The following is a 12549-nucleotide window of genomic DNA, read 5'->3' on the forward strand; positions in this document are numbered from 1 at the left end:
AGTACATCCCTGGTTTTTGATGTAGTGTTCCATGATTCATTGTTTGCGTATAACACCCAGGGCTCCATGCAATACGTGTCCTCTTTAATACCCATCACCGGCCTATCCCAATCCCCCACTCGCCTCCCCCCTGGAGCCCTCAGTTTGTTTCTCAAAGTCCACAGTCTCTCGTGGTTCATTCCCCCTTCTGTTTACCACCTTCATTCTTCTCTTCCTTCTCCTACCTATCTCCGTGCTATTCTTTATGTTCCATAAATGAGTGAAACCATATAATTGTCTTTCTCTGCTTGACTTATTTCACTTAGCATAATCTCCTCCAGTGCCGTCCATGTTGCAGCAAATGTTGAGAACTCGTTCTTTCTGATAGCTGAGCAATATTCCATTGTATATATGGACCACATCTTCTTAATCCAGTCATCTGTTGAAGGGCATCTCGGCTCCTTCCACGATTTAGCTATTGTAGACAATGCTGCTATGAACATTGGGGTGCATATGGCCCTTCTCTTCACTACGTCTGTATCCTTGGGGTAAATACCCAGTAGTGCAATGGCTGGGTCATAGGGTAGCTCTATTTTTAACTTTTTAAGGGACCTCCACACTGTTTTCCAAAGTGGCTGTACCAACTTGCATTCCCACCAACAGTGTAAGAGGGTTCCCCTTTCTCCACATCCTCTCCAACATTTGCTGTTTCTTGCCTTCAATTTTTGCCATTCTAACTGGCGTAAGGTGGTATCTCAATGCTGTTTTGATTTGAATTTCCCTGATGGCTAATGATGTTGAACATTTTTTATGTGTCTATTAGCCATTTGTATTTCTTCATTGGAAAAGTGTTCATATCTTCTGCCCATTTTTTAATTTGATTATTTGTTTCTTGTGTATTGAGTTTGAGAAGTTCTTTGTAGATCTTAGATACCAGCCTTTTCTCTGTAGTTTCATTTGCAAATATCTTCTCCCATTCCGTGGGCTGCCTCTTAGTTTTTAGTTTTAAATAATGCGTTTTCAGCCAAAGTTCTTAACTTGTTTACTTTGAAACATATCAGCGACTTCCCAGAATGTGAACCTGACTTTCTGTGATAGACCTTTATTTAAAATTAGCTATCCTACTCCCTTCACTGCTCCCTTTCCAACTTTCTCTTCTGGTTAAATATCTGCTGTTTCCTTAACCATTCTCAGTAAGTACAAACCTCCTAGGTAAACAGTGATAGCAACTCATAAGCAATTTCTACATGTACATTCACAGAGCTATGAGTCTTGGCTGGGTCAAAGCATTTAATCCTCTTAACACCCCAGTGAACTAGGTTTATTACCACCTTACTGCAGATGAAGAAACTGAGGGTTTTACGAAGTTACGTGACTGGCCCAGGCTCATACTTACCAGGCCCTACACCAACAAATACATAGACACACAGAGCCCATTTTTAGTTATCCACTTTCAGTATTGGATTATTCCAACTGCCATATTCCAAAGACCTATTACTCCCTCACTTCTTGCCCATATGCACTTTCTCTGGATCCTTCTAATCAACCACAGAGGCAACATGAGATAATAGTTAACCATCTCTATATCCTATACCCATAACCTAAACGGTAACATGTACTTACTGCTTTGTAGTATTCTCGTACAGTTCCCTAGGTGTTTGGTTCATTTCTTCCACTAATGCTTTGATGGTAGAAACCACGTACAACGTACCCTTGGTCCTTCCTATGGTTTCTACAACATGCTAGGTATTCAGAGATGAACACTAAAAGCTCTGACTTCATTACCCAATGAAAGGGAAATCTTAACAGTCTGGTTGGCCACTGTGTGTAGCTCTCTAAAAGGTTACCAGAAAAGGAACTTGCATAAATTGGATAAAATGTAGCTTGAACATAATGTGTGAATTTCATTAATCACGAGGTTTATTGATTTCTAAAGGCAAGAGAAGGTGAACCTCATGCATTAGGATTATTGCTCTTATTTGTATAGTGCTTTTTTCAATCAAACCACATTCAAATTCATTATCTCATTGCTTCATCCCAGGAACCTTGTGTTAAGTATAATCATCACCATTTTGCAAATGAGAAAGCCAGAATTCGGGGAATCACATGACTGTCTCCAACAGGTGGTGGCAGAACTGATGCTAGCAGCCCCGGCCCCTGTGAGGTTGCAAGTTTTCTACTCCTACAGTGGGAAGTACAAGTCGTACAGCAAAAACATGCACAGTTATGCCAAAATCAAAGTAAGATCTGTAGATATTTAAAAGTATGCACGGATTATTTTTAGCTGCTATTGATTTCTGTGTAAAACTACAACTCAAAATGTCTATCTCCTGATCAAGACATACAGCACCTTAATACACAGCATATGCACACAGCAAGGGTTTAATAAATGCTTATTTGACAAGCTGACACACTTGTATTGTCCTAGAAATGTGCATGGTGCCTGTTTCCACCTGTACTAGTTAAGAGACAGAAGGAGAGAACAGCTCCAGGCCTCCCTTTAGCGAGGTCATGTGAGGTGTTCCATTTAATTTAATACTCCCTGTCAGTTACACGAATACTGTTCCGTCATTTCTCTGTCTTCAGCATTACCTCTTTCCACAAAGCAAGTAAAACAAAACGGTTCTTGTCTCAAAATTGGAACTAAATGGGTTGGTAAGCAAAACCTGACTTCCAATATTCCCAAAGCCACTCTAACTCCATGTTCATAGAGCAAGGGGTACCAATTACCAATTTAATCCTAAATCCATGACACACAAATAATATTTTGATTTATGGCAGTTGGAATACACTTTCTACAAATCAATGTGTGCTTAACTGAAACAATGTTTACTTCTAATTTTTATTTCAAGCATCATCCACTATGATGTTTGGAATTTTTTAAAGAAATATTCATGTTAGGTTTATAATACTCCCATTTATATCTGTTTAATTACTTTCTCTTTTTTTAAAGATTTATTTAAGTATTCTCTACACCCAAAGTGAGGCTTCAACTCATGACCCCGAGATCAAGAGTCGCACACTCTACCGACTGAGCCATCCAAGCACTCCTGCTGGTCTAATTACTTTTTCAACCTTAAAATAAAAAGACTACTTTGCACTGTCATCCTTCACACTCCCACGGATTAAATTCTTTTGCAAACTTAAGTATATGATTGTTCTTTAGCAAAAATACAGTTTATTAAGTAAGTTATGGTCTTGCCACAAAAGTAAAATATAGCTTCAAAAATGAAATATAAACTTCTTTTCTCCTTCTCCCATTTCTAACCCCTGCCCTCTGAAACGATGTCGTGTGGGATGAGAGACTGGAGCTGGTTTTCATCTTGTCTATTTCTCCTTTCTCAACATGGCACGAGTTTGTCATAGAATAACTTGCTTTCATAAATGTCAAAATTGCAATCACAATCTCCTAGTATAGCCTTCCTCAGTGGGCACAAAATAAGGTCCGTGGAATTTTGAATTCCTGATTAGACTGCATTTACATGCCATTAATACAAGCATCTAAGAACTGGTGCTCTCAGGATCACGGACACACAAACTGAGGGTACCAGGTAAGCCTGTCTAAATAAACCTGGAGAGCCACGCTTCCGCAGAGTTTTCACGATTCCCCTTCCTGGGGAGCTGTCACTCATCAAAGAGAAATACGGACTTATTTCTAAACAACTTCCCTGGATAATTTGCCATCTAAGGTTTACAGAGCAAGCTGGATGGGCCTGTGCTTGATCCTATCGCCAAACACGCAACTTCACGGGCCCACTTACCAGGTACCTCTCCGAGGACACGCTGACCAAGATGAGGTCATCTCCAACTCGCACCTTCTCTCCTTCTGACCGCTGCTTTGAGGCAGGATGGATGGTCCACCAACAGGCCTCCCCTGCAGGGTGAGCACAGACAGGCTCTCTTACGATAAAACCGATTTTCTTTGCCAGCAACTCCAAAGGAAAAGAGGCAAATAAAATAAGGCTTCCAAATCAATCTCCTGATAAGTAAATAACACGGTGCTTCCCACACAGCTTCCCGAAGTTTCAAACTGACTGCAAGTTCATCTCGCAGACCATGAAAATCCAAAGACTTGGGCCAAATTAACCGAGGAAGAAGACAAACTGAAATGCAAGGATTCTCTTCATGGAAACTGGTTGTGGCATTTTGCGAAGTTTGGTGTCATCCCCTCCGCTAGGCATTGCTTAAAAGGATATTTATTTATGCTACCATGAGGCCAAATTTACCAGTCATGCGCATCTTACTGCATCCTTTACAGAATCACATGTTCATTGCTCTCTGTACTAACATCTAGTTTTCTGGCACATGATTTTCAAAAGGGCTTGGGGTTTTGTAATGTGACAGTTGTGTCACAGCAGCTTTAAAACTCTGTACTTGTGGTGGATACGGATTAAAAATAGATGCCGTGTTGTCACTGAAAGCTTACTATTCTGTGCCTTGTTTTATTCTTTATTTTAATATGTGCTAGTTTCCACTAATCTGAGGGTAACTTATAAGAGAAGCCTATTATAGAAGGATACATTATAAAAATACCTGGGTGCACATTAAATCAAATCATTTCTTCTAGAACAAGTCAAGCATAAGCCTCGTGAGCCACATATCAATTCATTCTCCAGACCCATTAGCTAAGATATAAACTTAGGCAAACAATTCTTCAATCTGTTTGTAGTTCCTTTTAGAATCTAAATGTAAGTTCTATACAAAAATGAGACTAGATGTCAGTGATATCGGTTATCTAATACTTACTCTGCCCCTTTGACCAGCTTTATTGTTTTTCCCTAACACTTATTTTTTCTTCTTCACTAATTCCCCAATGTCAGAATTTAAGCTCCGAAATAGCAGGGACTTTGTGTGTTTAGCTCACTGGGGTTTCCCCAGCTCTTACTAGCATACTGTATGCACTAAATAAAAATTCAATTTGCATAAATGGGTAAATTAATCATCCAATAACATTTCTTAAGCATTCTTACAGCCAGTCTGTAATGTGCCCTGAGATGCTTTTCTTACACAAACCACAGTCTTCCTTGAATGTCACCTTACAGGATTCATTATTCATTCCATTCACATTTTTAGAGTTGCAGGGAGTTTTCATTCATTCACTCAAACATTTATGAAGCACCCACTATTTGTCAATCATTGCTTTAGTAGCTGGGGATGCATCGATAAACAAGGAAGAAAAAGTCATCTGCCTGATGAGTTTAGTCTTGATCAAGGCAGGCACACAACAAATAATAAATCTAATAATTCAGCAATTCAGATGAAATAAAAAGCTATGGGGAAACAGTAGCATAAGGGGATAAGATTTAGGCGGAGGGACTGCCTTGTTTTGTTGTTTTGACTATTATATAATCATCTCAATGTATGAAAACAAATTACCAATCATGCATGTCCTTTACCCCTTTTGAGAGAGAAAACTGAAGACTTTTTCATGTAGCTGCTGCTGAAGTAAATCGAAATGAGAAAATTTTTAAAAACCAGCAAAAACACAGAGGATTGACTGAACTTCCGTAAAATGAAATAAAAATCAAAACAGTATTTATCTTGGGGCGCCTGGGTGGCTCAGTCAGTTAAGCATCTGACTCTTGGTTTCAGCTCAGGTCATGATCTCAGGGTCCTGGGATGAGCCCCACAGCAGGCTCCACACTCAGCAGGGAGTCAGCTCCCTCTGCCCCACCCCCCACTCTCCCTCTTTCCCTCTTTCTCTCTCCAAAATAAATAAATAAAATCTTAAAAAAAAAAAACCAAAGGAAATAGTACTTATCTTTTTGGTGCCTAGGATTCTGGAATTTGTCATGCATAGTGATGTGTTGGTCTCTTAAAGTGAATTAGGTTGGTGAATATTACTTTATTTTTATCCATTTGTTGTCTGTGAAAAATTTAGAGTATGGGAAAGTATATTTTTTTAAAGATTTCATTTATTTGAGAGAGAGAGAGCAAGCAAGAGAAAGCACAAGGTGGGGGGGGGGCAGAGGAAGAGGGAGAAGCAGACTCCCTGCTGAGCAAGGGAGTACAATGCAGGGCTCCATCCCAGGACCCTGGGATCATGACCTGAGCCGAAGGCAGACACGTAACCAACTGAGCCACCCAGGTGCCCCTGGGAAACTCTTTTAAAACACAGGCAGAGGAGCTAGGTGTGGGGGCCATAGTTTGATCCCACCTCTGAAAGGAAGTACTTAATAAGAGCTGGACTATTGCCCTCCTTTTTTTCCTACTTGGTCTTTTACTTATTTTTAACTCCAAGGTCACACATGCTCATTGTAAAAGATAAAATAATCACATTGTACAGAGGTGTATAAAGTGTAACAGAAACATAAATAGAGCCTCTGTCCTATTTTGATTTTCTGAAAGGATACACGTGTTTATGTATACATTTTGTTTCAAAATATAAAAATACACGTGTATTCAGACAGATATGTATCCCTTTGGACACAGAAATGAAGCAGACTTTCATTTTCTATCTTTTTGTTTGAATGCTGACATTAAGTATGCTTCATTTTTTTAGACAAACTATTTTTAAGATAAAAGAGATATGCAGTTATATTTCATGAACAGATCAGTGCACTCTAATATGGTTAACAGCCAGTAAAGTGTGAAGTATTTCTTTTCTAGCCAAATCCCTAAAAAGAATAAAGTTTGAGGTATAGTTTGAAAATCCAGCTAATTACGTGGGAATGACAAACCAAGAGGAACAATACACACTTCCTCCTTCTACGAAAAACTCTCCTTAGAAAGGCAGTCATTGTTTTTGGTTTTGTTTTCCCCTGACTCCATCCATAAGAACATTTATCTAATGTAGCTTTGTGTCTTATGGCTTCTTCCAGTCCCATCCCTGCCATGCTCTCTCTGAACACAGCTCTTCGGGGCCCAAGGTGCTCACCTGTTGTGTCCTCTTGCAAGCCAACATCAAAAGCCAGTTTATCAGTTGAAGACCGGGAGGTGGACAGGCAGCACAGATACTAAAAGATATAGAATCAGTAGTTGTCACTGAACATGTTTAGTCCTGTGGGAGTCTAATTCTGATGCATACTTTGCTCTCAGTCAATCTCTGCTCTATCAGTCTTTTCCTTCACATCTGGATGCTTCTGTGCAAAGCCCAGGTTCTTCATTGGGAGGTAGAATAACACTTTACAGCATTCATTAGGAGCAACGTTCTAAAGGGGATGCATCCTCCCCCACCCACCCCAGCCCTGCCCATGAAAAGACTGAGGAAATGTGTTCTGTCGGTAAAAGAAGACACCTAACTGGGGATATGTTTGTACATCTCTCACTTCATGTGATATTCATGACCATAACCAAAGGGGAACCTGATCTGACAGTTGGAAATCTTTCTTCCCAACAGAAATTGGAAAACGATTCACTCTCATCTTCTAGATTTGTTTTCATTTTTTAAAATTTGAACTCTCTGAAATCCATCCGGAACTCATTTTGGTGTGCAGCATGTCACCTCACTCGTGTGTGCACGTGTGTGTTTCCCCAAGAACAATTCAACTCTTGCAACACACCCTCATCTCCTTGTATCTCCTCTCCTCCTTCGGATTCCTTAACTGAATATTCTTGGACATAAAGTTGAGGATAATTTGTCAATCCTTAAATGCATCCCAACCTCAAAAACCTTGTTAACTGGTATAAGAATGAGGACACAAGGATGAATATAGTATGAGGTCGAGATACTCTACCATCTACAGCAAACAAGTGTGCTGTCAGCAAGGACAGGAGCCCTGCAAAGAGTACTCAGAGCCAATTCCAGGCACTGAGCAAGCCCAGCTCTCCCAGAGTCACTGGACAAATTATGCAAAGCCTAGAAAATTCTTACTGGGAAATTGGTCCATCCACCTCAGTGGGTGTCTGTGAGTGTGAGGCAGCAGGAGATGAACCAATGAGGGCATAGATGTGCTGGCATATTAAGTGGAAGTCAGTGCCATGGGGATATAAAATCAAATTAACCTGGAGATTCCAATCTCTGTCTCTTAATGGCAAAACACTGTCTCCCAAGGTTATAGAAGAGGGTCCCCAAACACGTTCTTAGCCAGTGTAGGAGTGTGAATCTGACCTTGAGAAGGGCTGCCCTTGGGGGTACATGAGGTTTACAGACTTTAGATCTAAACATATTAAATGTCTGCTTTTATCCTATTAAAGCGTTCTGTGATATTTTGAAATAATATTACAATACTCGTCACTGTAATTATTAACATACATTTTCTCTTCCAATAGTGTTCACTGCAACTGTGAGGTAGGTAATATAATTATTCCACTGAATGTTCATTAAGTTCCATGAGGACAAGGACATGATCTTCCTCACTACGATATACAGCACTTTGAACAGTGCCTAGCACACAGGTGCTAAATAATATTTATTGAATAAATCAGTAAAATGTTAACATGCAATTATAAGCTTAAAGAAGTTCAGCCTGGTCTCCAAGGCTGAGCAGCATATGGGAAAGTAAGCCTCAACCTGGATCTACTGACCAAGTCCAGGCTCCTAACACGCTATGTAGAGAGAGTAGTTTTCTTAGAACAGACCCGCAAGTTTATTATTTAATGCAGTTTTTGCGTTTTGATTGGTATTAGAAATAGAATTCTTTCCATGAATTTTTAATGCATAATCGCTGTATGCAAATAGGTTGTATTTATGTATTTATCTAGTACCTAGCCAGTTTCATAGAGTACATTCCTTAATTTTATTTCATATCTTACTGGTCAGCCAAGATTTCTGGAACCATTTCAGATTTTTTTGGTTTTGTTTATTTATTTATTTGAATTAGTTTTATCAAGAATCACTTTAATGTTTGACAATTACGATTGATGTTGATTACTGATTTGACATTTATATTTTATCATGGAGAAATTAATCATCAATGCTTAGTTTTTATTAGAAATGGATGTTGAGTTTTATTAAATCCTTTTTCAGCACCTGTTAAGATGATCACAATTTTTCCCTTTTTTTTTTAATTATATTATGTTAGTCACCATACAGTACATCCCTGGTTTTTGATGTAAAGTTCGATAATTCATTAGTTGCGTATAACACCCAGTGCACCATGCAATACGTGCCCATTTTTCTTATTTGATTCTATTCATATGATAAAGCACACAAATAGAAATCATATTATCAAGTCATCGTTAAAATTACCTATACTTTTCCTATACTTCTCTGCCTATACTTTTGAATTCTATTAACCAGAATATTGTCAGATGTTCACATTGGTATTTCTGATTAAGACTGACAATTTTTTATATGTTTTGGGTATTGACATCGAGGCTATGCTTAGTCACCTGTTCTGGTGCGATTTAAATAATATCAAATTATCTCCTTCAAGAAGGAATAATCAATTATATTACACTTCCAAATGTTGGACCATCAGGTATTCACAAAAATTATATTGATGAAAAATTTAAATAATATAGAAAATGTTTATGCCACAATAGGTTTTAAAAAATCAGGATATAAGTTTAGTTATGATGAGAGACGATGGACTCTGGGAAACAAACTAAGGGCTTCAGAGGGGAGGGGGTGGGGGATTAGGATAGGCCGGTGATGCGTATTAAGGAGGGCACGTATTGCATGGTGCACTGGGTGTTATACGCAAACAATGAATCATAGAACACTACATCAAAGTTTAAAGATATACTGTATGGTGACTAACATAACATAATAAAAAATTTAAAAAAAAATAAGTTTGGTTATGTAGTAAGATCTCAATTATGTAAAAAAATTCTTAAGAACAGAAAAGATTACAATTTTTTAAAAGTCACCACACTTTCTCTCATTAACATGATCATGAAGATTTGTGTCTTCTGTAATTTCCAAATTTCATAAAATGAATATATACTGCCTTTATAACTTTTTAAAGCTTTTAAAAGAACAGAATTATATATTTTATAAAATATATAAAATAATGTATCATTTTATATACATAAAAATATACAGAAGTACACATATACCTAGATAGATAGATGGAAATGTATATGGGTATCTATACCTATAAGGACTACCCATGTGGATATAGCTTTTTCTATCTTATCTGTTTAATTCATTTAACCATGTAAGTTAATTTTCTAATAAATTAAAAATAATCAGAAATGAGAAATATTTCTTATTTGACTCTTACACCTCTCGCCTCCTAAAACCAGTCTATTAAAAGATACTAAAAATCAGGCGTCACAAATGATAGAATTGAAGGACTTCACAGGTCACCTAAGCTAACTCTTATTTTATGAATGAGAAAATTAAACAAGGTACAAAAACATTAAAGAACACATACAATTACAGAACTCATTAATACCATCACTAGAAAGGCTATTACCAACATTTCCTGATGACGTGTGTCTAAATGGACCCTATACAAGATGATATCAAAACGCCTACTCACCATGCCACTATAGGAATGGCGCAGCAATATGGCGTGTCCGTAGAGGAGTGTTCGATGACCACCACCTTGAGCGGTCTGCGGGAAGAAAAGAAAGGGTCCACAAGAAAAAAAAAAAAAGAGTAAACTAAGTCAATAAGATAGTCTCTTGTTTTCAAGGAAAAGTTTAATAGGAAAGAACAAAGTAAAACTAAGCAAAGTTCTGTTGAAAGAATATTTAAACTGTAATAAGGCTATCAAGAAAATCCCTACTGTGGGGCTGGCAGCTGATCTAGTCCTCCAAGAATGAACTTGATTTTGGTAAGTACTTAGCATAATTTGTAATTATTTATTCAGAGTTATTTATTGCCTGTATTTCCCATTATTATTATTACATGATCTGCATTGGGTAGGGACTATGGTACCATATTCACCATCCTCTCCCAGGTTCCTAGCAAAATGCCTGGCACACAATAAGGATAAATATTTGTTCAATGAATGACTCTCCCTAAAACACAGAATTGATCAAATCATCTACAGGTTTAAGATTTTTTTCATGCCCTCCAACTGTTTTTAAAAAAAGAGTTCACATGTTTTATATGAAATAGAGGAAGGCTTCTCAAATCAGCATGCTTACAAATCACTAGGAGAGCTTAGGATAAAAAGTGAGGATACTAACTTGTGTATACGTTAATATCTAATACTACTATACCTCTTTTCACTCAAAAGATATCCCCCTCCCTATTGTTACACATAGTTTCTAAAAATAACTTTATTTTCATGTTATGTTTAAAAGACCTCAGGACCATTCTTAAAACAGGTATGGAAAGGTATTCAAATAAGAAAAACTGCTTTTTTAAAAAAAGGAGAATCACTTTTCTCATATACGGAGAGTAAAAGGCAAAAATCTACTTTGCAAAATTATATTCCTCCTCAGAACGAGGCCCTCTTTAAAAAGTACCTTCATTTTTTAAATAATATGCTTGATTTAGTGTGGCTAAGGACAACTGTATTCACCTTGTCTGATCTGGATCACTCTGAGAGGAGCTTACCTTTTCCTACCACATGTGGGCTCTAAAGCCATAAAATACTCCTGACCTTGAATAACACGCAACAGTCACACCAATCAAAACAAGATTTTTTTAGAAATGAAGGACAAGGCCTTAGATTTAACCCAAAAGTGGCAAGTGCTCCTTTTCCTCTAAAGCGTGGCCTACAGAGTTCACTTATATATTACATACACACACATAAACACACACACACACACACACACACACACACACACATAAATGTTCAAATTGGTTAAGCTAATGCAGATACTTAGTGTCTGAGTTTTCTTTCAACTATAGATTTTACACAATTACAGAATTATAGATATTTACACTATAGATTTCCGCACTACTTAAATACAAATTCATGCCGCAGATTTAGTTTTAATAGAACTCCCGTGAAAGTATGCAGACAGCCCACACTACAGTAACTCTGTTACTTAACAGAACTCTGTTAACACCAAGTGAAGGCAATTTCTGTCACAGGGTCTGCAATATGTTTCTTCTAACTTGTCATTTTAAAAGATACTACTCTGGCGCTGAATCAGAGAAAAAATGTGTAATTTCCACTCTTGAGCAGACTGGATAACCTGTTCATTCAACAAACATTTATCAAAAAAATTATGTATGTGAGATGCATTCAAAGAGGTACCTTGGTTCTTTTCTGTGTTTTTTTGGTCAATCCTGTTAATTTTTTTGTTAAATTTGGCCTGCTCCTTGCTTTAACTGAAGTGAGCAAATATTTAGGGACTTCCTCTGTTGTAGGGAATTTCTGGTAGCCATTTCTAGGGTTATCCCTTCCAGATTCTACAACAGTGTGCCTTGTGTGGACTGTTGGAATCCCCTAGAGCAATTTCAATGAGAAAAAGACCATCACTGCTGGGTGATATCCCAAGCAGTTGTAGTTCAGGATGGCGGAACAAAGGTCCATTTTCCCTTTTGCCCCCCAGACCCAAACCTATAAGCACTCAGCTATAGGACCATTATTGCGCTATGAGAATCCCGCTAGGACCAACTAGATAGGAGTTACTCAAACTCATGGAGCAGGAAGCTCAAGGCTGGCCTGCCTCCCAAGACCACACACGGGAAAAGAAAACCTCGGCATTCCTTTGAAGTTAGCGTGTTCACTGCTAACACATGGGTAAAGTGAGCAGGCCTTGCAATTGCGCCATTGG

The 12549-nt window shown here is 38.0% G+C and overlaps 1 protein-coding gene across 2 annotated transcripts in view; it reads right to left on the reverse strand.

The window, feature by feature from the left end:
- RYR2 (ryanodine receptor 2) overlaps positions 1-12549 on the reverse strand; it is a 711493-nt gene that overhangs the window by 404917 nt on the left and 294027 nt on the right. For both annotated transcript variants that reach the window (XM_057308486.1, XM_057308485.1), the window contains exons 6-8: positions 10350-10424; positions 6857-6935; positions 3741-3853 (exon numbers count right to left, since the gene is read on the reverse strand). In XM_057308486.1, coding sequence (XP_057164469.1) covers positions 3741-3853; positions 6857-6935; positions 10350-10424 — 267 coding nt within the window. The remainder of the gene's footprint in view (positions 1-3740; positions 3854-6856; positions 6936-10349; positions 10425-12549) is intronic.

Source organism: Ursus arctos, unplaced genomic scaffold (genome assembly GCF_023065955.2).
Source record: "Ursus arctos isolate Adak ecotype North America unplaced genomic scaffold, UrsArc2.0 scaffold_7, whole genome shotgun sequence".
In the NCBI taxonomy this organism is placed as follows: Eukaryota; Metazoa; Chordata; class Mammalia; order Carnivora; family Ursidae; genus Ursus; species Ursus arctos.